Here is a 27,568-nt window from a genome sequence, read left to right on the forward strand (position 1 = left end):
CAGGCCTGAGATGGGAGTCTTACTCTCCATTTTCATATCATGCAAAACAGTCTAGCCTGGGGCTTCTACTTTTATGGATTTTTTTTCACTAGGAGTCAGATTAGAGAAAAAAAAGCAGCCTCTTTTTGAAAAGGGATAACTGGAAAATGTAAGCAAAAACATATTTTCTGTAATTTTCTTCCTATGCACCATTTTAGCTAGAATATAAAGCAAAAAATTCTGATGGAGGAAAAAAACAACAAATCTCAGCTCATCTGTTTTTGTAACCTGTGCACAGACAGCATTTAGCATTCAGACCCTCCTAGAAACCCTTACAGCATTTTCCTCTCGTTCAACCTAGCTCCTGCTTAATTTTTTTTGGCTTAAAACAAAACAAATTGACAAATAACACCCCTTCACCCTTGTAGACAAGCCAACTGCCAAAATAACTATTTTCCCTCCTGTAGACAAGCCTAGCGGCTTGCAGACTTAACTTAGTGGCCACCAAGCAGTGACGCTGGTTGGTGAGGTGATGGGAGCAGCCATAAAGGCAGCCTGGTTAGAAGGGGAAAATTAGTTAACAGAAGAAAATATCTGCTGGAAAAATACTGACAGAGGAAATCCCTGCCAGCCTGGGAACGGTGAGCCTGGGAACCAGGTCTTTGAACCAGAAGCATCCTTGAGAAGTACACAGCTGGCATCTTTGAAGTACAGCTGGGTACCTAGAAACCGGAGACATCCAGAGATACCATCGATAACTGCAAAAACAAGAAACTGTAACAGCAACTTATCATCTGAAAAGGTGAAAAACAGTCTGGAAAAAGGAGGACAACATCCTGAGAAAGTATGATTTGGTAGCTGCCCTTGGCTCTTCTAACTGCATGAAGAGGAAAACAGTCTGGGAAAATAAAAATTGGTCTGAAAGAACAGAAAACATCATCATCTATTGGCTGTCCCAGGTGAAAAACAGAAATTAACAGCATCTATTGGCTGTTCAAAGTGGTGGTGTCCTATGCCCTCTTATGTCTCTGTGATATAAAAATGACTTTTTTTTTAATCCAAAATGGAGCTGCTCTCTCTCTCTGAGAACTTTCTGTGCCGCACGTACTTTTCATTCCCTAAACAGGCTGAATTCTCCACACGAATGTTCTATGAAATCTTGGACCCTGACTGGGGATGCCTGGCTGACTCCAGACTCCGTGATGCAGAGCATCTCTGAAGTGAGACTCTCGCTGTTAACGTTACTGGTGCCCTTTGGGCCCCCTTCTGGGGTCAGTTTGGTTTGTCCTCCCACTTTTGGGATGGTTTGGCCCCTTCTGAGATCTGTCTAATTTGCTTAATACTGATATTATATATTCATATAAGTATTCTATCATAAGTATATTGGTATTGTTGATAAGTTGCTTCACTCATGATAACTTTGTAATAACCTGTGATAGTATATACCTACTTGGTTGTTGCTGTAATACTACTGATTGTTGCTATACTACTGATTGTTACTATGATTGATTGCTGCCACACTATTAATTGCTAATAGTAATTTGTAAATAGCTTGAGATGTTTCTATTCCCTTTATTAATCATAGGTATACTTGCTAGTGGTGATTTTTGTGGTATTTGTGGTCATCTGTAACAAAGCAGAGAAATTTAGAGGATAAAGCCTCCATGTTCTTGTGTATTACAGAATCCTACAAACCCACAGTCGTGATCGCTACACACCCGCAGGCTGGGGAGCCCTTTAGGTTGTGACATGAGGAGGACAAAAGGCAATTTCCCCCAAAGACCTCCTCTTCAGACGAGTTGAAGCACTTGCGGCATTGGTGGTGCCACCGCACCATGGCCAAGAGGTGAGCTGAGAAGCAAACATGGAAAGCGCGAGCACACACAATGGGAGCAACTATAAGCAAATTAAAATCATTCAAAATCTGCAGTATTTCTGCATTTGTGATATACCTAAGCTTGTTTAATTTTACAGGGAAAGCTTTGGGAAATGGCAATGTGAAGAAGCTGGGACTGGGAAAATTGGTGAGTGCTGCTGGGAAAAGATGGCTGGACTTAGTGGTCTACTCTGCTATATTTGTGCATTTCATGAAAGGAAAAAACAAGGATCTTCACTTGGATTTAACTCTCCTTTTGCTCCTCTTACACCACTTCAGGTACGAAAACAATTTATTTACAATGTCAATTTTCTTGTAGTTCTCAAACCCAGTTTTATTGCTTGTCTAGTAGTTGTTTATATAGGCGGTTGCTAGGGAATAGAAAATTAATTGTCTTTCTTTCACATCTCAGCATGTGAAAAATCAAAAGTCTGCTACCTTGCTGCTGTCTTTGAAGGTCTATAGCAAAGGCAAGCATGGGAAATAGGAGAGAATGAGCTTTAGGGCATCCGAGCAAGAGCATTGCTATGAGCTGATGGAGATAAGATGATTCTTTCACTGTCCTCCTCCTCCCAGCAAAGGTAAAAAAAGGTTTTAACTAGAGCTGCTTGGAAAGGGGCTTTGTTTTTCCTAAATACACTTTTTATCTTTTTAAAGAAAAATCTGAACCTGAAACTTTGACGTTTGCCTGTGCCACAGCTGCCCATATGGCTCAAAGGTGTTGCTGTGGAGGGGTTCTCTGCTGTTTGCTCCTGGGGCCAGGCTCTTCCCCTACGCACTCTCTCTCCTTTGCAGAGATGCCAGAGCAGCACGCTTGCCACAGTGCATTTCAGGAGATATCATCATCCAGAGGCTTGGTGAGGAGAGCAGAGGCGTGAGACAGCCAAACAGTGACTCCCACAATCCATTGGCAACAGTGCCAAATAAATTTTTTCCACACATCTGGCCAAAATGTTTTGGCTTTTACTGTTCAGTCTTTAGAGGGAAGAGAAAAAAATATAAATTTTCCATCAAAAGCAAGTGCTGTTTTGTGAAAAGAAAACTCAAAATTTAACTTCAGAAGAGTCTCAACAGATTTTCTAACCAGTGGTCTAGTAGAACAGAGGGTGCAGAGACAGATGCTCGCACGAGCAGCATCCATGCCCTCCTGCCCTGGCAAATAAGGGAGGGTGCATTGGAGGTCCTTGGAAATCCCCCCAGCTCCACAAGGTAATTCATGGGGTCCCAGCCCCTTTTGCTTTGGAGACCATGCAGCTCTCACAGGGCCCTGCTTGCTGAAGGGCCTCTGCAAAGAAATGAAAGGACCCCTCTTAGTGCCTGAGAGCTGGAGAGCCAAGAAGGACACTGTTAGTCAGGTTTTCTTCCTGAAAACTGAAATGTTGGAATTCAAACAATTTATTCTCGTCTTTCCTGTGTGTTTTCTTTCTTTATGTGGCTCCCATTCAGCAGCAATATTCTGCTTGTTGCAATTTATGGATAAACTTGCCCTCGCTAAGAAGGAAACTTCTGCAGCAGTGATAAATGCCCATGTTGGTCATTTTATTGCTTTTCCAGTGTGCACCGCTTGCAAAAACTGTGGCTGCTCAGCATTTTTTTTTCCACTTTAATATCTGCAAGATCTTGGTCTTGTCTTCTCTCTTTCATGTGCATTAACTTGAGAAATAAGCAGGCACTGTTTCTTAAATCCAGATAAAAAGGATACATAATAATTACCAGCTGTGTGGCTTCCTGGGGTGGTCCCCCCCACCATTCTCCCCTAATCTAATAAAACTGTGAGCAAGATCTGATTATGACTATCAGCTGGTCACCATATTTGTTCATAATGGCCAATAAAACCCCAATAAAAAAAACACCTGTGATTTTTTTGTCTTTGTTGAGTATGTGGAGGTAACTCATGAGGTGCATGTGTATACAAGGCCCCTCGGTACCTGCCTCTGTGCCCATGCAACCGTCCAGGTTCCTCTTGCGCACTCACACTGCAAAATCTCAGCATTTAATCTCCTTCAGAGACAATTTTTAGTGGCTAAACAGCCTCTCCTCACGGTCCTTCCCCAGGCAGGTTTTGAATAGTCCTTCTCAAGGCAATACTTCAACTGTCTTTCTTAAGTGTTTTTTTAAAGGAAGATTGAGCTCCTTCTGGAATTTTCCTAGGTATCACGTAAAATATAATTTCCTTGACTTTTTTTTTTTTCTGAATTCTGAAACTTATTAAACAACAATACTTAGAAAAAGAAAACAGTATCTAATGTGGTACCGCATAGTATGCATTCAAGCTGAAAGGGAAATAATTTATCACAAAGAAATTCTGCAAAGGAAAGTACTCCTAAGAAACCATTTTTGTGCTAGAGGAACATTAAACAACTCTAAAAAGATTAAAAACAGCATATGGTATTTCTCCCTCGCCCTGCCCCCTCCCCAAATACTAGGACAACCAAACACGTAATTCAGCTTTTTATGATCTGGCATCAGTGGGTGCCAGTTATCATTGTTCAGTTGCCATCACACAGCTCCTTAACAGATTGCAGTATAGCTACAATTAATTAGGAGGAGAGCTTGCTGCTGGCACTGCCGTCCAAGGTCTCCAGTTCTCCCGGGGAGCGTGTGGTCAATCCCCAACAGGGAACTCTCAGCTGGTGAAGGCCAGCAGGCTCTCCAGGATCCTTAACCCAGATTTTTCCAGAGATCGGTTGTGTTTAGCACCATGTAATGACCAAACCTCAGCATCAAGAAGGGTGTGGGACAAGCCTTTGAGTACAGGAGGCAGCTACAAGTGGAGAGCTTAACAAAATACAAGAGCTCACTAAGTATGTTAGCTGTCACCTAAATGCACAGCTAAGACAGAAAAGTTCAAGTACCTCGCTGGAGCTACCACCCTGAAGCCATCCCGCTCCTCCCCGGGATAATTCAGCAGCTCTCAACATGAGATCTATAGGTCTTGAGCAGGACCCGACACAGCACCAGCATACCTGCAGCTTCCATGCTGCTGAACTTCCACCTCCTGTCTATCCGATAAATCTCATTAAAGGAAGCTAAAAATAGAATAACATTATTTCTCCATTTTCTTGGACCAGAGAGGGGGAGGGCTGTGCTGGGGAATGGGAGAAGGAGTCCTGTGTACATGTCTGCAAAGCCAAGGAGGTATGTCCTCCAAGATTGTTTTTTATTAAGCTGCTTCTCAGTGTCAAAGCTGGTGAACTCTACTTTAATCCCAGTAAAGGCTTTTAGCTTCTGCTGAATGATATTATCAGGGAAAGTGTATCTTTTACAGACTACCAATGATTTAAACATTTGTGTATGGTGAAGCTAAAGAACTAAAGTAAATTGTCAGAGTACGCAGATCATATCCTCCCTTATAGGGCTGGTCCTAAAGTGGAGAAGGCTTATGCAGTTGCAATGACTTTTTATTTAATAAATCCCTCTGTTTATGTGCTTAGACAACAGGAAATGCTGAATACATGGAATATTTCAATTAGAAAAAAGAAGTTTCCCTTCACTGTTGGTTCTTCTATTATACCTTTCTTCCTCATTTATGCTGAATGAAGAGTTATGTTCTCCATCATACTTTTAATACCAGTGACAGATTTAAAAGGGAAAATACCTAAAATACAGCCACAATCCAAATGATGTGCAATGAGGTACAGTGGTTTCCCTACAAGTTAATCATTAGCTGCTACATATTATACTTTCACTAATTTGGCCTTGTACTTCTGTGTTAGTCTATTCATATATCTCTTTCAAAATCCCTGCAAAGCAGGAAAAGACTATTATGCTTGCAGATCCCGATTCGAGGAGTGAAAGAGGATTATTTAACTCAACTAAAGCTATACAGTGAGTCAAACTGGCATTAGAAAGAAGATCCAAGAACCGACACCTATAATCCACTGTTCCTACAGTCTTTTTTCCCCCTCAATTCAGGGGATCTTTTCGTTCTTGTATTTTCCATTCAGAGGACTATTTTTTTGCAGTGCTACTTTCATATTCTTCAGGAAACTTGAGCCAAATTGCAGGCAATTCCAGAAAAAAGTAACACATATAGAAGTCAAACTAGAAAACATGAAAGGGGTCCTCTTTTTCCAGGTGCATAAATCTTTATGGAGCTTCTTAGCCTGACACTACCATCTTTTACTGGCAAATGTTTGAAGTTAAAGACAAGGAAAAAAAGCACTATAAATCATAGAAGGATATAACAGGATTATTCACTATAATATTGGAGATGTTTCTGGCAAAACATACTTTATAATGTACTTTCTAATGGATGTTGTATTCTTAAAATTAAATAAAATAGCATAACTAAATTACATTCATTTTGCGATGAGGAAAACGGTAGCTGAATTAAAAAAAGAGAAATACCATCTAAGTTCCAAGGTGATTACTTACAAGTCTCCTAATACTCATCATTTTGAAAATGGTTATGATTTTCAGATCTGGTGACAGTGGGTTTTTTTTACAAGAGATTTTGAGGCCTCTGGTGTTGTTTTTCTGGGTGCTACAGCCCAGGCTGGCACCACCACGGGGCAGACGAAATGGCGCGGGAGAGGCCGGACAAGCGCAGCCCAAGGTTACAGAAGAGCATAAAGGGAAACGTAACGTCTTTCATAAGTAGTACGGAGTTTTGAAAGTCTTACAGAATATTAACTATTTCCTTTAAAATTATTTTAAATTACTTGGTTTTTATGACATAGCTTGTCAGTCTGGCCAGCTGCAACCCAGGGTGGCCGGGCGCGTGTGGCCGTGATGGCTGAGGTCCGGCTGGGGTCCACAGGTCGGGGCAGGGCAGACGTCACCCCTTTGGCCTCCCTTTTCACCCACGGCTGTTCCTGCGGGAAGACAAAAAGTTTCTCAATCACAGAGAGGCAGGAGCTGGAGGGGGAAGGAAGCCACAAACACCACTGCAGCTGCAGCTTCCCTGGGCTCGGGAGACCAGAGGAGACCCAGATGGGTTTTGGGACCTGCCTGCAGTGAAACGACAGGGAGCATCCCACGAGAGGAGGGATGTAGCCGCTGGCCTTCACCACAAAGGCTGCACCTTTACACCACGGTGCCAGCCTGACCGCCACCGGCTGAGCTGCACCGGGCCGTGGTGGCACCTACCCCCCGCCTCCCCCTGGCTCCCCGCTGCCTCGTAATTGCGGTAATCAAACATACAAGCATCGCCCATGAAATGCCGCTTTGGAATGACCTTTGTGCCTCTGGAGGTTTTACATACACCCTATGACTTCTATGGGCACAGGTAGCTATTGAGCATGGAGGCAAACGTAGTGATTAATTACTCAGATTTGCTGTTATGCAGAGTTCCTTTAATATTCTTTTTTTTTTTTAACCTTAAGTTTCTTTTTTGAATATCAAACACTGCATCCTTTCAATCAAAACACTAACAAGCTTTTTCGAGGGGCTCGCTGGTTTGCAAAGCTGCTGCACCTACCATCCTGGCCTCAAGCTTTGCTCTGGATTCTTTGTGAAAGGACGGCTTCTGTATTGAAGCAGAAGCCAAATATGGAGAGAGCTCAAGTACTATATAGTTTTTTAATATGACTATCAGAATAGCAACTTTTAACATTAATGTATTTTTAATAAAATGCTATGATTCAGAGGCAAAATTTCTAGTCCTCCTGTCTTAGACAGGCTGAGAGTTCAGGCTGGGGTGGGCATCTGGGTAGACAATGAGAGAATTTAGGATTGTGCAAATTGGATTTTTTGACAAAAAGACAACTATACAACCCTTATTCACAGGGCTAGAAAACCCATTTCATCCCAGCTATCCTTTGCGGACCTTGGCTAATGTGGGGTGGGGGGTGACAGCACCCAGAGGAAGGCAAGGTACCACTGATGTATCATATGAATCAGCTACTGTCAGAGAAAATTGCCGTGCTAGATGACCTGGAGACAGCGCAGACAGCCGTGGCTATGAACCTGAGATCTACAATATTATCTAATTATTTTTTCACAGAATCTGGAGGAGGGACATTCAGTCCTTTTGCCGGGACGTTATAAACACCTCCTTTTTAAGTACAGTATGAAAGCACTCAGCAGCACACACCTCTAAGCAACACCTGAAACCTTCTCATCACAGCCCTCTGTGATATGGCATGAAAGCATAGCTGGCTCTAACTGCATTTTTAAAAACGTGGTTAAGAAAATGAATTGTGCAAATTCCTTGCCAAGTGATTAATATTAAAGAGGAGAAATCTCAATTACTAGTCAAAAGGGAAGCGTGTTCTTAATAAGAGAACATTTGGACCAAAACAAAATGTCAAACATTTTCTGATCAGCTGCATCCTCAGCTTGACGTGCCTCCTACTCTCTCACAAGATCAGCGTCACCTACTGAGCTCCAGAGTGAAGTCAGGCCTACAGCTTGGTGGCTTTTTCAAAGGGTGCTGGAGCCATCGGGGAGTTAGGGCGCAGTGGTGGGAACAGCCAGCTCACGTGGAGAGCGTAGGCACAGCGGGGAGGCGGGAGCCCGAGTTTCGGAGGGACCTGAGGGGTGATGCACCCTTTGGGGTGTATGATGAGACTAGCGACTTTGGAAGAAAAACAAAAGTTGGTGAATACAAGTGAAATGAATACTCACAGGCAACGTACAAGACTCTTTTTCAGCAGGTTTACTCCCCAGGGCCAAAGGTGTTCGTTTCCACACCAGGAATGGTTATCAGGGGTCACAAGCCTACAGCAGCTCTGGGCTTCACTAGCAGCCCTCTGTGCCCGAGGTATCTGGCTCCCTTGAAGCTGTACCGTAAGGCTTTATGACCTGTAGGAAAGGCCATGCTGAAAAACAAATGTTAGGCCAAATGAGGCATCTGCATTGACCTGTATATTTACAAACTACATGTACAACCTCTGCAACTAAAAGCATACAGGTATATGACAAGGATTTGAAAAACTATCAAAGAGGTTTTCTTTAAAATAATGACCCTCACCTGCATAAAGTGTTATTGCTGAAGAACTGAGAAGCACAAGGAAGTGGTAGCCTGAAAAAAAGATTTCTGATAGCTCCAAGCAACAGAAAAGTGAGGCTTATGAAAACAACTGTTTCATAATCAAAATTACAGTAAGTGATAAGGCAGTGTATTCTCTAGTGTGGAAACTGAGAAGCTGTTTTCATACACAGATACTTGGCTTATTAAGTTAACTGAGAAGGTCACGGTGAAGCAGGGTGATGTTCCCAAGAAAGAAAACCCCAACAGTTTTCCCAACAGTGAGGAGGCACCTAGATGCTGTTACAACTACATATTAGATTAGCTGCAATTATTTCATTGTAACTGTGTGCTCTCCCTGGCCTTTTCTCTCTGTTGTTTTCAATTCAGATGCTAAACTGCAAAAAGCAGCAGCAGTATTCTGGGCGTTTTTACGGTCCACTGCAGGGAGAGAAAAGGACCTACGCCCGGGGGGTCTGGGACACGGGATCCAGGTCACCCTGGGTCAGCTCTTCAAAGGCAAAGGTGGAAAGGTGCTTCTGCAGGACCTTATCTCCCCATGCCTTGTTGGGTGTCTTTGCTGATCTACAGCGGGCACCTCACCTGCAGCCTACCACAGACAGAAAGAGTTCACAGAGCTGCTAAAATGAAGGAAGGGTCCTGCTAAGCCCCTGCAGCCCCTCTTACCTTCATCCCATGGATCTGAATTCTTCAGTGCTTCCTCCTACATTTCAGAAGAGAAAAACCCAAACCACAAGCTCAGGACTATTTGGATCTCAAATTTGATTCAGACTTATCTCCTTTTACCAACATCTGTTTTAATCTTTAATGAGGCAAACTGTACCTTAGTGTGCGATTTGGAAGAGAACCAAGAAAAACAGGGTTTTGATTTTCAGTTCATTTAAACACCAGACAGTCAAGAAACATCATCCTTCCAGCTAATTGAAGTCAGACTGCAGGTTGCTGCTAATCTGGGACTAGGAGTTGCATGCCGCATTGTGGCCCTGTGTCGCCAATATGCACACGCGCAGAACAGCAGCCACGCTGAAATGGAGGGTCACGAGCAAAACAGATAATAGGAACACCACAGTAAAACAAACAGGAAAAGAAAAATCACTGAGGTACTGGTGCCAGAATACCACTAATGGAAACTTTCTCTAGCCAAAGCCTTAAGCATCTTACAAATCACTTTTTGAAGTCAAATTCCAATATGAAGAGCCTGGAGCTTTTGGACTCTGTGTTCGAATGGAAGGGCACGTCTCCACGCTGCTGCAGGAGTGGCTTTGATTAATTCTAGCAGCACCTGAGCTACCTTTACATGAGCTGCCGTGGAGACCAGCAGCAGACCTTCCACAGCAACAAGAAACTTAATGTGAGTTTATTTACCTGTCCAAAACCCGAAGCGACTACTGTGTAAATACATCCCAAGCTCAAACAGTTAGGATGACATACTCTCCTCTTTCTAACTGCCTTCAGCTGTGTTAAACACATTAGGCTCTGATTTTAAAAAAATCATGGTTTTATTTCCTGCTCAGGGGTTGCCACAGTACGGTGACAATCAAAAGAAATAAGATGTTTCAGTATGATAATTAATACAATGAGGCTGGTGAATTGATCACGATTGCTGTAAATGTCATTCCTTGGGCCCACATTTTGTTCTCACCTTGTTTTTACCTTTTTTTTTTAAATGCTGGTATCAGCACCCTTGGTAAGTATAAACTGAAAAGTTACCACTGTTTAGAAGCACCCTGGTTTGCAAGTCAAATAGCTGTTGTAGAGCTGACAAGTCCCTGGGGAACCTTTAACACCAGAAGGATAATTTTAAATTGGAATCTGAGATGACTATGGCCTAGCTGAAGATCAAACAGGGTGGAACCAATATCACCTTATATTTAGAAAAAGAAAATATCTGAGCATAAGACTCAGGGCTCACTAATATATATGTGGCAGGAATCTATTAAAAAGTACGAAAGAGAATCTGGATTTGTCGGAAGGGACAGGTGAAGACATTAGCTGTGCGTTCAAGGAAAAGCAAACCAAGACAGAGATGAAACATTAATAATGTTTGTGTTGTAGTGAAAGGTAAATATTCTGGAGCAGGACTTGGCAGGGGGGTCAGGGAAGGCTGCTCAGGGACAGGGGTCCTTCTAGACTGTACCACTTTTCTTAGCTGTGCTACTTGGAAGGTACTGTTTAGCTTACAGACAAGTTCATCTCAGTCTGAAAGCACAAAGGATACTGTAATTCTATGAACAGTACTCTTTGCTTCTATTCTTTCTTTCTTTCTTTCTTTCTTTCTTTCTGGCCACAGTTGCTGCTGCCTCCATTTCCTCTTTGGGTTATTGCTGGCATTAATCTCTCCAGGGAGTTCTACTGCAGAGCACAAACCTACCGACTGCTGCCTTGATGGCAAGGTGACAGACATTTGAAGAAATATATAGACATGTAGATGTAAAATGATAGGATTTTACAAGTATATTTTACTCACTTAAATCATTTTTAGCCCAGCTTGACCTGGTATGCCTGGCCACTAACACCAGATTAATCGCTTTTCAATTCCCCGGGACAGAAAGGCCAAGAATCATTTAATTGTAATGGTCTCTTTAAATACGATATATATTATGTTTTACAAGAAACAGTATCTATGGTCTTCCACAGAAACAAAACCAAAAACAAACCCATGCCTTGCATGAGAGTATTGCCAGAAAGACGGTTGCAGCAGTTACGATGTCCTTGGCCCAGCGAAGGAAGGCTGTCAGAGGAATGAGGTGGTGTCTCCAGCTCCAGCCGCTGCTGCTTTCCAGCCTCTGCTCTCCCCCTAAGGACGAGAAGTGGGGTGGGAGGACGAATGCTCCTCATGCCTCGCCTGGGAGCCATGTGGAGAGTTTCTGGTGGGAAGCTGGTTGGCAGCAAAGAAAGTTTATGGATCGAGTGTGTGAGCCAGCAGAGAAGACGCTGGGTAAGTCTAAAAATGTCCGGGCAAAATATGCAGGCCAAAGTACATATATGCAGAAGAGAGAATGCAGGGCAGCGGGTGGATAAACAGTAGAAGAATGAAGTAGCTGCATAAACATTACTGGAAAACTTCAGACTGGTACAGAGAGGGCTGTGCGGCCACTTCGATACTTGAAGGCTTCTATTCGTGTACCGGGGCCTCAGCTCCCTTCACTGTCACTGAGATCTAGGGAGCAGTTCAACAGGTCGCTGATGGGCGACTGAAATGCCCTTGTAATCTTCCAGAAAGGCAAGGGTCACATCTGCCGGCCTCTTACCAATGTCTGGGCTACCCTAAGGCTTTTCAAATGGCTTGAGACACCTGGTACAGGCAACTGAATTAAGCTTTTAATCAGCAGAGCGGTGGAACATAAGGCATGGTTCAGGTTGCCTTTGGTATGCAGCTGGGGCTCAGTCAAGTTGGCTAAACGTAGGCATCGATGGTGTGTGGGTTTAGGCACTATGGGATATCCCATGTGGCCTCTCGCACATCCCACGTCCGATCTGCCAGCCCTGTGCAGCTCCTGGGTGTCTGTGGTGACCCTGGTGTCTCAAACTATATCGGCATCTGGATTCATCCCCCATGGCTGGTTAGCTTCAGGCTCCGCTCACTGCATTGACCTGCCTTCTCTGTTACACGCGGAGCTTAAAGACCTATAGATATGTAGACATTCAACTTCAGGTGTCTCATTCTTGAACTGAAGAGCATCCCAAGTGTTTACCTAATCAGATGCATATGCTGAAGACTCCATAGAGCTACTCATACCCACCCAAGAGAAAAGAGAGTTTTATCAACTTCTATCAACAGTTTGAGGAAGATAATGCTGTCTGGATTGGATAGGGTTTTGTCTTGAAACCTTTCTTGCCAGCAAGCAGCCTATGTTAAAAAAAAAAAGAAGTAACAATTGAAACTGTAACAGACCCTATAGCTCTCTTCTCCCCGAGACATCAGAGGGTTTATTTCAAGTATTTGTCAAAGAAGTCTAGCAAAGGAGAAATATCGTTTAAAAAAAAAATAGTAGTCATTATTGCTTTTATTATTTGAGGAGCTGTCTGGAAAATTTCACCAAATTAAACTGGAAACTAAATAGTACAGGAATTTTCAGTGCATTTTCTCAGTTCTTGGAGTGGTTCTAATTATTCCTTCAGAGACAGCTCCTAGGGACCAAAATCTATTGCCTGTGTACAAAATCAGGCAAACACAGACCCAATCCCTAAAAATTTACAACCTGACTAAAATCCTAATCCAGAAAACCATTTACTCGCTTGCTTTACAGTAAGTGTTTAAATAGCTAGAGGCTCTTAAAATCATGCTTCAACAGATGAGCTGTGTGAATATAAAATATGCTTGTCGCTTTCTGTTTTTTGCCAGAATTTCCATAACTTGTATAGACACAGAGCTTGGGAACACGAAAGCAGAAATTCTAAGCAGTCTTTTTATACATACACACATACATACTCTGTCTCTGTGTGTGTGTGCATGTGTAGTATATGTATAGATCTGTGTATAAATATGTATATATGTACGTATGTATAACTAATTACAAAGCTTGCACAAATGCTGGGAATCTTAGTCACTGCTGTGAACTGGAAAGGTCACTTGAGCTGTATGAATTCAGAGAATTTGCTCTGGGGAGAGAGTCTGGAAGCGTCAGCCCATATAGCTGTCCAAGTATGGGAAAATAATTCCGGAATATTTTTTTTAATATGGATGAGCCTGAACAGCAAACCATAGAGCCAAACCATCCCAAATGTGGCAGAGCTTGAAACTGAGTTATAAATTGATTTCCTCATAGAGAAATAGTAATCTGTCTTCTAGAAGGGCAGTCAGGAGGGTCCAGTCATAATACTGGGTAGGAGCCATCTCAGTTTTTCACCCTCAATAAGGTCATTCATTAAAATAGCTGCCAGCACTATGCTACATGCTTCTCTTTTGCGTTGCTCTTACTGACTCAGAAGGCTACAGGGGTCAGCTGAGTGGACCACTAGCTGTTTGAACTCTCATCTGGACGACCTTTCATCCATCTCTCCTGTGTCAACATGTGCATGAGTTTTCCTCCACGTTTGATGACTCTTTCAGGTCCTCAGTGAAATTTAGACCAGTTTCACAGGACTGCAGATCAAATCACAGGTCTCTGCCTTTTGTGTCAGGGACTCTTGGCTACGTTTGACCCAAGCGATGACGTTTGTAGGATGCGTTAGTGAGCCGTGATCCTCCGCTCACCCATCCCTACCCAACACCAGCTGTATGGCTGCAGGGGGAGGAGAGAGACGGGAAATATACTGTCACTTTGGGAAGGGGATTGCAGATGTAGGAAAATCACCTCAATGGTCTGAGGGAGCGCAGGAGGAGAAGCAATGAGGACAGTGCTCTGTGGAGGCACCCTGCCCCTTAACAACGGCAGCTGAAGCCCATTAGCACAGACTGATGTTGGAAGGGGTACTCAGCCTGCAGTTTAACTTTACTTGACATTTAATGCCCCAGGGCTGTTACCTGCTGACAAATAACCAGGGTAGTTGTAACATGTGCTTCCTTACAAGGCACTGAATACAATACGGTAAACTCCTTTAAGGACTCTTTGTTCTATTTTCTTCCTGTATTTCGTTTCCAGTTCCTCAAGATGCAGTGGTTGCCCTTGGCAACATTCTCCGGATTTTTCCCAAAATTTACGAAGACAAAATGGCACATTTGAGGACAAGCCAGTTTGGTCATTAAATAAACATTCCCTTTCCATTCAGTGGCAGCATCAGAGCCACAGAGTCTTTTGCCTGGGTAGTTTCCTGAGATTACTGTCATTTAATACCAAAGCTACTGGGTCTTGCAGCAGAAACCTGACAAGCCCCACTCCCATAGTACAACCCATCTCTTAGCACATCCTGGGACATGTACAGTCCTGCTACTCAGTGAAGAAGAAATTCTTCATCAAAATACTTGATGAAATGATCCTCTTTGAAGTTCAAAGTTACCTGTTTAAAGAAAAAAAAAATCCACAAAAATATTCTTAATTATTTTTTTTTAATTCCAGGCTAGTTTGAAATCTATTACCACAGACATCAAAAAAAGATTTTAAATGGATAGCAGCTCTATAGCTGCCTTCACAGAAATTTTTATCTAACATTCTTCAGTGGATGACCCACGATTGCATAATATTTTTATGGCCCACAAGTAGCCTAACAAAAATAGGAAACTGAGATAGGCACAAAACTTCACAATGAGAAAAAATAGTGAGAAAGATGAAGAAAAAAATTCAATAATTATTCTAAATAAATCCTTAACTCCATCTGCACAGTATTTAATTATAGCAAAGGGAGAAAATCAAACCCTTCAGACACCAATATTTTCAGGCAATTGACGTATCTTGGCACTAGCAGAGCCACATTACAATGAAATAGAGTACCTAAGTCTGTAAAACCTTGGCTGTAAACCCAGATTTTCCAAAGGATGGATAGATATAGGAGAAAACAAATATGATTTGCTTACAGGCTGAACTGCACATTAGGCAGGGCTATATGCAAACTATGGCACAGAGGTCAGAAACTATATCGCTGAAATGTAAGCTGCCGAAGAAAAAACTCAGTTGGGGAAAGCAATGTGATAGAGAAGAAGCTATTTGGACCAAGAATCTGTCAATTCAGGTTAACAAGGGGTTAACTCCTGCTTTAAGTAATTTTTTAAAAGAAATTTTACAAACAGTGTTGGCTTGAAAAAAGGCACATATTCACAGTGCCAGTAACAGACATTTGTACTTGTCAAGAAGGAAATGGAAACTTTCTTAATAAAAGATATATAGCAGTGGGCTAATGTTCGGATTTTGACCTTGCTATGTTAGGATTAAAGCGTCTTGTTGTGGCATGTTGTATTAGGTTTGCGTGGCAAAGTTTTGGTAGTGGGGAGGGCTACAGGGGTGGCTTCTGTAAAAAGCTGCTGGAAGCTTCCCCCATGTCCGACAGAGCCAACGCCAGCCGGCTCCAAGACGGACCCGCCGCTGGTCAAGGCTGAACCCATCAGCAACAGTGGTAGTGCCTCTGGGGGAACAGAGTTAAGAAGGAGGGAAAAAAAACCTGCACAATGGGAACTGCAGCTGGAGAGAGACCATGTGAGAGCACCAGCCCTGCAGACCCCCAGGTCAGTGCAGAAGGAGGGGAGGAGATGCTCCAGGCGCCGGAGCAGAGATTCCCCTGCAGCCCGTGGTGATGAAGACCATGGTGAGGCAGGCTGTCCCCCTGCAGCCCAGGGAGGTCCACGGTGGAGCAGATCTCCACCTGCAGCCCAGGGAGAGAGTACCACACGCTGGAGCAGGGGGATGCCCGAAGGAGGCTGTGACCCTATGGGAAGCCCACGCTGGAGCAGGTTTTCTGGCAGGACTTGTGACCCCGCGGGGGACCCATGCTGGAGCAGTCTGTGCCTGAAGGACTGCAGCCCGCGGAAGGGACCCACGCTGGAGCAGGGGAAGAGTGAGGAGTCCTTCCCTGAGGAGGAAGGATCGGCAGAGACAAGGTGTGAGGAACTGACCCCCAACCCCCATTCCCCGTCCCCCTGCGCCGCTGGAGATAGAGAATTCAGGAGTGAAGCTATCCCTGGGAAGAAGGGAGGGGTGGGGGCAAAGGTGTTTTAAGATTTGGTTTTATTTCTCATTATCCTACTCTGATTTGATTGGTAATAAATTAAACTAATTTCCCCAAGTCGAGTCTGTTTTGCCCATGACGGTACTTGGTGAGCAATATCTCCCAGTCCTCACATCGAGCCACGACCCTTTCCTTGTATTTTTTCTCTCCCCTGTCCAGCTGCGGAGGAGGAGTGATAAAGCTGCTTTGGTGGGACCCTGGTGTCTAGCCAAGGTCAGCCCACCACACATGGTCAGCATTTAGTTCTTGCTGGTGATACAGTATATCTTCACTCTCTTGATTTTGCACTTTATTATCAGTTTTAACCCTTTTATTTACAAAGGATCTGAGTGTTTTTGCAGGAGAGCAGGCAAGGGTGAATTTGCAAGACAGCTCAGCTTGCCAGAGCCTTTACCAACCTGCCTGCTCAGTGCTTGACCAACCAGAGAGGGATTAAATAAGAATCCATAAATAATTCTGGCCCTAATTTCTTAATACTTCAGACGGAAATTGATAAATAGAATTAGTTAACTACCAAACAGCTGTCAATCAACTAGATGTAGTTAAATGAATACTCTAAATTTTGCTACAAAGAAAGACTACTTTTTCAGCCCCATAACCAAACCACTTGAATTCCATATTCCCAGTTTCAAGCTGACAAAGCAGCAAGAGGGTAAATACTATGCAAAGAAAGGCTGAACTCCAGGAAACCATCACCTAATGGGGATGTTACGACTTCTCTGGGAAGAGTGACACAGAGTATTTCTGAACCCTCAGAGAAGTCCTCCTCGCCCCAGGCGGACTGCGTCCTGTGAGGTTTCACGGCCGTGCCCTCCACAGTGATGGACATGGCAGAGCCTGGTTGCCTTCACTGGTGTCGTAAAGAGCGTTTATACTGGTTAAGCCACCTAGCCTGGCTGTGGGTAAACCACACTGGCCCAGACTGGTGCCCAGGCTGCTTTGCTCTTCGCTAACTGACTCTCCACACTGCTGCAGCTACGTCGTGCAGGCATGCTTCAAACCAGGAGCTGCCCGGGCGAGGGGACGCCTTGCCTCTGCTCCCAGCAGAGCGGGCAGCGCGGCCGCAGATCCAGCTGGAAAAGCCACTCGGTTCTCCGCTTGGGCTGGGACCCTGCGGGAGCGTACCGCAGCGTCCCACCTGCAGAACCTGCCCTGCCTCCTCCAGCGCCTGGTATGCTCACCCAGGTTAAAGTATCAGGTTCATGACAACGTTTGAACTTGAGCTGCTGACCCAAGTTAAAACTGAACAACTTGCTATTCGCAGCTCTTTGAAATCAGGTTAGTGAACCTAGATTAAGGAGATACCTTTTTTCCTATACTCGTAAAGGCATACTTCCAAAGATGCGCTCTCACTTTGTCAGCTTGTTTTGGTGGTGAGGTCTTGCCCAGGTTCTCATGTATTCAACACCAACCAGTTCTCTTTCCACCCAAAAGCAAATGAGCAAGGCTATTTCTGTGCAAACTGAGTACTAAGTGTGTGTTTGTGTGAGATGTTTTAATAACAGCAGCCCTGGAATGTAAAGATAACACACCCGGCTCTATTTACAGAAGAGGCTGAGGATGTAGCATACATTTACATACCATTATTGTAATAAGGAAGAGTAACTTTCCATGCCTCTGAGTGCTTCTCTTGCTTCTAGAAGCCGTGAAGAAGGGACAGAGCAAACAGGGAGTCTGTCAGGAGAGAGGGTCTGGTGTAAAGGACGTACAAACAGGAGGCAAGAAATGACCAAAAACCCAGGGGTGGCCATAAAAAAGCTTATTTAAAATCACCTCTGTAATTGTAACAGATTTTATTGTATATTGCGTTGTATATTACGTTCCTAGTGGAGATGTTGTTATGAAATTAAGGCGAACACATTACGTTATTCCTGTTGATCATCCTTACGTTTATTCATACCCTGTAGGGTAATTTACTCAAATGTTAACTTCTGGAGTTTCTCACCATAAGGGAATCGGATATAAGGAAAAAAAGCAAAATTAGTCCAGGCCTGGCTGTAGATACCCCTGCCCGCCAGTCTGAAATAATTTAAGTTAAGCACAAGGCAATCTCCTCTGAAAGGCTGTTCTTGCTGGAGAGGGAGGTGGGCAGTGACGTGAGCTCTGATCCCCAGCTGGAAGCCGTTGGGAAGCGAGGGGAGCACGGAGCTGGTGTAAGGCAGGAGGGTTGGCTGGGGAAGCGGTTACTGGGTACTGCCAGCACGGTGGGCAGCGGCGGCAGCAGTGCCTCTGCGTGGTCGGAAGATACGTCCCTTGCAGTGACCTGGGGCACCTTGCTCTTGTGAAAGAGTCCAATAAAACATTTTAATTATCTCCATGAGTATCAGGTTGCTTTAAAAGTTGTTTGCTGTACACAATGTAAATCTTGTGTTTGCAAGATGACAAGTGCTCAGGGAGAAGAAGAAAAAAAAAAAACCAACATAGCAATCGGGAACACAAAAGAAGCAAAACCTAATAACCCTCCCATCAAAATAAAGTGAGTTGCTTTGCCTAGGTAAAGTGTCCTCCAGAAGGGAAGACTGATGCTTGGCTCACAACAAAATAAATAGAACATTGCAGCCTGTTTGAGTGAATAATTAACTATTCAAATTTAAAAATGGCCAAGCAGTCAATGGATGCTAAAATGGGAGCCATTCTGAATGTGCTTGGATTTGCAGACATACTGTGTTTATTTGGAGAATAGGTTCTTGCGGTCTGAAGCTAAGTTAATGACACTACCTGACTTTTTTCTTCATTTTAACTTTCCAGTTTAATTGGCAATTTGTGTAACACAGCTAAATCCTTATGAAAGCCCAACAGCAACAACCCATATGTCCTGACTGACTGCTGGCTGGCTTTATAGTGACTGGTTGCTGTTTTAAAAAGATGCTGAGGACTGTATAGGCTGTGGATAAGAGACATCCGAGTAACAAGAACCGACTTATGTCTGTAATTGGTCTTACTTATTCATGCAAAGATTGGTAATGCTGCAGGAGGAAATGCTCAAAGGTCTGGCCTCAAGCTCTTGGTGTCAAAGTTAATGGTGTCAAGCCCCAAGAACACCTTAACAGCCAACACTAATTGCAAATATGTACTTCTTCTGCCAGGTCCCAATAGCAATTACAAGGGAGGGGACTGAGTTCAGTCTCTGAGGGCCCTTTTCCAAGAGGTTTCTGGGCTGAAACCTCCCCAGCTCCACTGGCAGAGGGCTCCTTCGCAGCCCCTGGGAACAAGGAACTGCAAAAGGAGCTGACAGAAAAGGCTCACGACAGCCCTAACCGTATTTACGGGCAACGAAACGTGCAAAACCTGGCTGGCATGTCAGGACGGTGATCAGCAGCTCGGTTCAAAGTATTAGTTATTGAGCCTGGTGAGGTCCAGGAGGCTTAGTCACGCAGCAGCTTAGTCAGCTTTGCATCGCTTCAGCCTGTCCCAGACCCAGAGGGATTAGGATCACTATGCGGGGAAATTCAGAGCAAAACCTGACCATCACCCAGCCTGCGGGACGGTCTCCTCCCGCTGAAAGTTTCGGCCATGTTTATTCCCTCACCTGTACGCCCCATCCAGCACCTAGGTGGTGAGGGTCACTCGGGTAAGCCACACAGCTCCAGGCCCATTTTTCCGCGTAGCCACTGAGCATAAACAGCTAAAAATGGAAAATTTTCAACTAAAACAAGAACACAGCACGTGGCGTGGTAAGTGAGCCACACTTACATTTGCCCAAGTGTTGTCTTGTGACTGACGTGTACATTTATCATGCAGAAATGAGTTCCTCTATAAACACAGTCTCTGTTCCTCTTGGAAAGTATACTGTAACTTTCTAAATACTGCTACACCTGCTTCCCCAAAATGTCAATCTCCGGCCACGGGTGTGTCGGCTGTTTCAAAATGGCTGCTGTGGCATAAGCTCACATCTTTCCACAGCCATAGAAATTATTAATTGAGTAGCTTATTAAGCTTAAAATGGGATCCAGAGGAATTTAGAGAGCGTGTGAGCTCATTTCAATACACAGGATGTAGCTGCGCTGTTGATTGATTGACGTTTTGCTACAGGCCTTTGTGTTTCGGAGGGTACGAATGTGTTTCTGCAAATGCAGTGGAGCAGGATTAGCTCTGAATTCCACCACCGAGACTCCTTTTATCTTTCAGCCCTTTCACGCAGTAACAAATGGGAGCTGTCACTATTGCGTAAGTTACGTTTCTTTCTCTGCCCTTACGTATGTAAATGCCTAATCCCATATGTAAAAGCAGTGGTACACAGTAGGCAAAAATCTTCTTTAGAGACGCGCTGCGGAAGGCTTGGATTACAGCCTGGTAACGTTTAATAACAGCAGCAGCGTTCCCAAATTCCTTTTTCAGAGTTTGCACAACCAGTAAACGGAGCTTTAAACTCACACTGAAAATTAATACAATTTGTTTGTTGATATAGTTACCGTCATCTGCAGTTGTATAATTTATTATCGCCTACCGCTGCTGGGGATAATAAAAGAGTGAGTGGGTTTTGCGATGTGAGTAAAACATGAGCACAAAATCTCCACTGGAAATACTGAGTCACTTAATAAACATGTAGACCACAAATTCATTGTACATTATTCATTATGCAGGTTACAGATGGGCCTGAAATAGAGGAGTCTGCTTAGGTCTGTGTGCACATCTGCCGGTGCAGAGGAGGAAGGGTGTCCGGCCCTGGATGCCACCTCAGCCCCTCTCCAAAGACAGAGGCCAGAGAGAAAGTTTGGATGCAACAGACTGTGCTGCAGCCACCTCCAGGCCCGGCAGCCTGCAGTTTTATAGGTTTTGGCTGATCTCCAACGTAAATGTTGTTAAAGAGGTCCTTGAAGGAATAGTGATCAGGGTGTCTGTACTCTCATAAACAACGGAGAAGAGATCCGAGATATCACAGCTTCTTTTTGACTCTGGTGTCTATCTCCAGCGCAGCAGCGTCAGCTGGCTGGACCCGCGTAGCCTGGCCTCCTGGCAGCAAAGCGGGCAGGGGCAGAGTCCAGATATGTCCACAGGGCGGTTTGTCTTGGTCGAGTCGATGTGCCAGCCTGACACAAGCTGGTCAAAAGGCTGGCGGGACCCTCGTCTGACCCTCGGCTCTGAGGGACCGATCCTGCCCCGAAGGTAGAGCCTGGGCAGCACTCAGCAGGAAGGAGAAGCAAGACGCATGTCTTCTCCCTGCAGGAAGGCTGTACAGTCCCGCGGTCAGGCCAGAGGTTAGGACCGGTGACTTCGGCATTTATTTTAGGTCCCCGGGAGGGGAGAAGCACCTGCAGAGAGAGATGCGGGGGATGTGGGCGCTCTGGTGGTGCACAGCGGCAGGGAGCAGGGACCAGCCGGCCTCGGCAGCGGCTCTGGAAGCAGGTCCTGCCTCAGAGCTTTAGCCAGGGGAATAAGGGCAGTGCTTTACCTCAGCCTTCTTCTCACCTGGTGCACTTGCCTAACCCAAAACAAGCAGCACAACCTGCCTTTTCAAGGCTGGAAACTTGCTCACCTGCTTGGTGTGGGGGCGGGGGGAACCCAAACCTTTGAAGTTTAGATGTAGCTGTGCCAACTGGTGACACCTGTCGTAACATGAATAAACTACTAATAGTTTGCATTTGCCATTTGAAGTGCATTTCGTAGGTGAAATACAAGGAAACTGGTGTTCAGTGTAAGCCCAAATGTTAATCCTGCACGTGTTTCGAGGCGGAGGAGGGAGTAGGAAGAATTGTGGGACATCTATTCTAACCGAGTAAACCCCACGGTGTTACTCATTTTTTTCAGCCATGGACCACTGTAAGTATTGACTCCCCTGGGATAAGTAACCACTGGCAGATTTAGCCATTGTGGCAGAACTGATAGACATCGGTATAATTCCCCTGGAGTGAAGCATTTATTTGCTTTCTCACATTTTTGCTGCTGTATTAAAAAAAGGCCCGTTATTGATGATTTCCAGGAAAAGCTCTGCAATCACATTTTTCTTCATTGCATAAGCCCTTAGATGTATCTCAATCATTAAACATGTTTCATCAGTCTTTTTTTTTTTTTTCTTTGCAAATGGCCATGCAGTGCTACCTTTCACATCTCTAGAAAAGCTGTAATTTCCTTGGATCATCGTAACTCTGGTGTAATAAAATGGGCAAAATGCTTAATGGCAGCCTTAGTACTATTCTTTGTAGACAGTCGTGGTTTGACATTTAGATGAATGTTCACCCAGCTTACAAACACAAGGGCATTCAAGCTCAGGTGCCAAGGCACGGCCATGCACTCCATCTGCGATCCCTTTGTGCAGTTGCCAGGGTGCCTACAAAGTGCCAGTCAAAAAGATAGGACCGCCATCTTACCTAGAAATCACATTACAGGCATTCATATTTTCAGTGCATTTTACACTCTTCCCCACCTCTTGAAAAGCCACTCTACTCATTTGCAGTTGACAACACATCTATCCAAATTCAATCCTACAGCAGTTTCCTAGGTAACTAGCGCTTTGGCACAGAAACCCTCTACACGGCAGAACGAGCCAAAAAACCCGTTAGCATTTCCACTTCTTTTCAATCCTTTTGAAACATGGAAAGATACAAAAAAACCCACCAAAGAAGCATTAAAAAAAAACCCAAACCAAACCAAACAACAAGAAGAAAGCCAATGGCAAGGTATGTTCAGCCGCTCTGTTTAACTTTCATCCAGGAAATTCTGCATCCGCCAAAAATTAGCTCAGATCTGGAGACAAGACCAATTTAAGGTCTGAAAGTGTTTCTCAAGGGTTGGACCTCTTCGGGTTATCTTCACAGATCCCAAAGACCTTTCTAGGCTCTGAGTCATGCCTGTGGTGTGGACAGATATTTCTGAATCATGCCGCGAGCTAACAATTTGAGTCTCTGCTCTCCTAGCCCCTCTTACCAAGGCAAGTTCCAGTGGGGCCTTACAAGGGCTGCAGGGCAAGGACCATTATCTCCAGCCTGTTAGAGGAGGCGTTTCCTCAGATTGCCTTGTAACACCGTCAGGTTCAATACTCCCCCTTTCCTCTTCCATTTCTTGGCTGCAGAGCTGTGACCACTAATGTGGGATCGCGCCAGCCCTCACCTCTAGTGTTCTGCACGTGGCTGCAGCTCACTTAACGAAGGTTCCTCTATCCATCTCAAGAGAGAGAGACTCTGCAGTCCCCATTGTGGGACTGGCATCTGGAGGACTCCGGTGGAAGAACGGCAACGAGGGAAGGGGCAGGGTGACTACTGAGTTTGCTCCGACTGCCTCGCTGTAGGCCAGCAAGCGCAGCTGGTTCAGCGGCACGGTTGTGGTTGCGGGAGCTGTGGCGAGGCAGAATGCATTTCCTTGTTTTGCGTGCAAGAAAAAAGCAAATTCTTGCCCTCGCCTAAAATCCACACACGGTGCGTTTAGGCACTGGAAAAAAAGCCGCAGCCTGAAGCCAGGATCATGTTAGAAGAGATTGGGCTGCAAAGCTACTCTTACAGCCCTTCCTAGCATTAGCAAGCACACACACACACACACACACACACACACGGAGCTGATCCTTACAGAAAGGTAATTAAGGTGAGGGGGAAACCTGGGAGCGGCTGGCATAAAATGCCCTAAAGGGGAGGAGTGGGCTCAGGAATGTGCATCTGAAGGGCTTGGTCCGGTGTCAACTTCTGTGAACAAGTCCTGCTGAATCTTGCTCGCATACCCGGGTGAAGCCAACTCGGCAGGCCTTCGCCAGCCCTGTTCACGAGGAAGTGCGAGGGCTTCACAACTGGAGGCTGTAGCTTGCAGGCAAGGCCCTCCCTTCTCTGCCTGCAATTGTGCTAGTTTGCTGAAGGGCAGCATGTGCACATCGGACTGGAGCATAGTTCAAAAGAAGTAAGTGTTGCCTGCAGCTGTCCTCACTTCAGAGCATGTTATAGCAGGTTAAAGGCTGCTGTGAGCTATGCCAACCACCAACAACTCAAGAAGCTTTTCTGGCAACCAAGCGTTGCCAGGACATAAGGATACGCTAGTCATGTCCCCTGGAACAGCTTCTTCTCCGGGAGCTTGGGGGAAAATGCCAGGGGCACCTTCTGTTTACCTCCTGTGTCTTGCAGAGGAGAGGGGAGCTTCAAAAAGCTCGAAGTGCAGGGTTACATTTAGGAAGTTTTGTGCTACGACCTAGTGTGAAGCTGTCACAGAGTGCAGCTGCCCTGCCACGCTAGCTCATTTGAGAACTGGTAGTTTTTACAATTGCAGACTTTTATGCTAGCAATCTTCCAAAGCACTCTATACCAAGTGAGCGCTTCCCTCATTGCCGTCTAGCAGAACCCCGCTGCTGAAGTGCAGCTGTCACTAGCAGGGAGCAGCAAAGCGTGTTGTCCCCTGCTGACCCTCGGAGCTATACCAAGGTGAGCGTCATTCTTCTGGTTGTCCTCCCCTTCTAGATTCACAACAGCTGGGTTAGAGTCCTCAGCCAGGGCCGTGTGTTGTTAGCCCTCTGTGATTTGGGTAGAGGAGCTCTAGCACCGGCCCCAGGGCTCAGCCCTTGCACATAGGCGCTGCCTGCCAGCCTGTAGCTGGGACATTCTCCATGCCAGGTCAGCCTGAGCCCAAGTCCCAGCAAACTTTAGTTTGTCTCTTTGAGGATGTTGGTGAGCTGAAGGCATGAAGACTTTATTCCACTCATTTGGCAATTTAAACACCGCAGTAGCTATATGGGGCTACATGAACCAGTCCTGTGCTGTTCCCTGCTTCAGTTCCTTCACGGCTTTCAATGGTTTTTTACGGCTCAGGTATCAAAATAGCCCTTGCTCCCCCAAACCCAGCCTGCTTTTTTGTCTGCTCTGACTGAGCAAGACCTTTCCTTTCATGCCTTTGCTGACTGACTTCTCTCAGGTAGGGGCTAGATGAGCAGCACCTGAGTTATCAAACCATTTTGGCTGTCAGCAGTCATACCTGTTTTTTTCCTCCTTAAACAGATTATCGTAAAAGTTTAATAATCCTCCAGCACAAGCGTTCACTGGCCGCAAGAAGTTCTCCTGATGTATCTGACTTGCAGCTTAGCATGAAAGTAACAAAGGTGTAGTGAGGGTACAGCTCAGTCTAACAATAAAGGTAATACTCAGAAAACAACATGAGGCTTGTCGCTTAACCACACAGTAGCCTGACGTTAATCTGTCGGAGCCGCTGCAAATAAGGCAGGAATGGGGACAAATGTGCTTTTTTTAACACTCCTTAGTGGAAATGCATTGATTCGAGTGAGTTCATGATCACTACTGAATCAGAAAAAAGGGCAGGCTGTTGAAAATAAGCATTATTTCTTTTTACGCTTCATGAATCCTCCTTCAAAACTTTTGAGTTGGAAAAAACACCACGGCTTCCCCCCCCCCCCCATATAATATAAAAGCGCCTCATGAAGCAGGCGCCTATTTTTCCACATTACAGCGGAGATCTTTGCCACCCCCGGCTCCTCAGCCTCAGCAGCAGCGCTGCCCGCCGCAACCTCCCGCTCCCGCGCCCCGCCGGCCTCCTCAGCCTCCGCCGACAGCCCGGGCGGGGTAACCCGGCGACGGTGCGAAGGGCCAGACGGGCGGCCCTAAAAACTTCGACTCGGCCCGAGAGCCGGGACGAACGAGGGAGACGGGCGAAGCCGAGCCCGCCCGGGCGGGAAACCGCTGAGGGGCGAGGGGGCCGCCCCTTCGCCAACGGCCGCGGTGCTGAGGCGCCCTCCGGCGGCGGCAACGGCCCGCCCTCAGGCACCGGCGGCTTCTGAGGCACCGGCGGCTTCGTGAGGCACCGGCGGCCCCGTGAGGGACCGGCGGCTTCCTGAGGGACCGGCGGCCCCGTCAGGCCCTTCCGCGGGGCGCTCGCTCAGCCGAATAACGTATGTGAAGGCTTTTTGTCCTTTTCCTGCAGCCCGCCAACGGCGGGGCGCTTTCCTCTAAATAACTGTCCCTAAGGAGATTAATTTTTTTTTTTTTTTTTTCTGAATAAACGACACTATTTGCAAGAGCTGTCTGACTAGCCGTCGCCCACAGCGGCGCGTTTTTCCGTCTCGCTGCCCCTCAGCCGCCCCCGGCACCGTCACGCTGGGCCAGGCGCCGGCCGCTGCCACCTCAGCTGTCACACAGCCCAGCGCCGTGGCCGCTCGTCTGAAGTGGGTGGCTTTCCAGAAAACGACAGCTTTCGGACTTATTTGTTAGGGCATATGCATTACAAAAATAAAATTAAAAAAAAAAAACCCGAGGCTCATCTACGGGCCAGGCGACGTCCTGCTGTCACGGATGCGGCGCCTCGGCTGGGTGCGCGGCCGCTGGCTGTCACCTCTGTCACCTCCGCCATCGCCGCGCGGATCGCCGCCTCCTCACAGAGAAAACGCGGCTCTGTGCTCTGCGCAGCTGGAATCGCTGGCTGGCCTCCTGGCTCTGTTTTGCTGTCACCGAAAGAGGCTCGCTGCGCTGTATCAGTCACCTTTTGTCACAAAAGCAATTTGGGTTCAGTCTCATTGAAATCGGTGGCGAAATTCCCAGGCTCTTCAGCGCAGACGAAGCAAATCCAGAGTCCGTAAAAAAATGCAGAGCGTGTATGAGGTATGCAAGTACGGCAAGGGGAAAGCAGTGGTCTTAAACCAGCCATGTACAAATGGAAGAGCAGCCCCAGAGAGGCGAGGTATTCAAAAACCCTCCTCTGCTTTCCTCCATTCACTCTCACTCGCTGAAGAAATGTAAATGTTATCAAATCCAACAGGTACACTCTCTGGAGACAACAGATACAGCTCTGAGGTGGTATCAGGCAAACAAGTGATGGGAGAACAAGTCTAAGATTAGTGCTGGGGCAGAGATGCGCACCTAAAGAACAAAGGGAGAAGAACGTTAAGCCCTGAAGAGTGGCTCACTGGCATTGCAACATATCTCCTTCTCCTCCTTCACATTTTGGGATTTGTTTTAGGGAATATTTGAATGGCATAACAGAAATCTAACAATGTATATATAACAATGCATTTATAGCAGAGCTGAAGGATTATATAGATACACAGCAGTGACTTCTGGTGCAGCTGTAATTGAATTCTGTTTCAAGCTCTCCAACAAAAGAAAACGCAATGGGTTTCTTCCCTCTATCCTTTCATGCACATGATGAATGATAAAGGCCCAAGGGTTGGGTTTTTTTTTTTTTGTATTTTAACATGAATGGTTTAGGAATGCTGGTGTTTTCCACCAACAGGCTTGGGAATCAAGTGAGCTGCTGGCAGCACC

At 45.6% G+C, this 27,568-nt stretch overlaps 1 protein-coding gene across 1 annotated transcript; it reads left to right on the top strand.

Moving 5' to 3' along the window:
- Positions 1-908: 908 nt before the first annotated feature.
- LOC115334115 lies at positions 909-25,401 on the top strand. Its single transcript, XM_029997935.2, has 6 exons — positions 909-1,199; positions 1,663-1,825; positions 1,954-2,134; positions 11,427-11,727; positions 15,714-15,779; positions 25,295-25,401. Exons 2-6 carry the CDS (start codon positions 1,815-1,817, stop codon positions 25,399-25,401), a joined length of 666 nt encoding a protein of 221 aa, XP_029853795.1. The 5' UTR covers positions 909-1,199; positions 1,663-1,814.
- The last annotated feature ends 2,167 nt before the right edge of the window (positions 25,402-27,568 follow it).

Source organism: Aquila chrysaetos, chromosome 2, assembly GCF_900496995.4.
Source record: "Aquila chrysaetos chrysaetos chromosome 2, bAquChr1.4, whole genome shotgun sequence".
NCBI classification, from domain to species: domain Eukaryota; kingdom Metazoa; phylum Chordata; class Aves; order Accipitriformes; family Accipitridae; genus Aquila; species Aquila chrysaetos.

What these genes read in the sequence shown, in the direction of transcription:
- LOC115334115 (XM_029997935.2), top strand. An exon ending in GCCAGCAGAGAAGACGCTGG is followed by an intron (nt 11,728 to 15,713) that starts GTAAGTCTAAAA and finishes CATGTCCGACAG; the next exon opens with AGCCAACGCCAGCCGGCTCC. An exon ending in TGAACCCATCAGCAACAGTG is followed by an intron (nt 15,780 to 25,294) that starts GTAGTGCCTCTG and finishes CTCCTTAAACAG; the next exon opens with ATTATCGTAAAAGTTTAATA.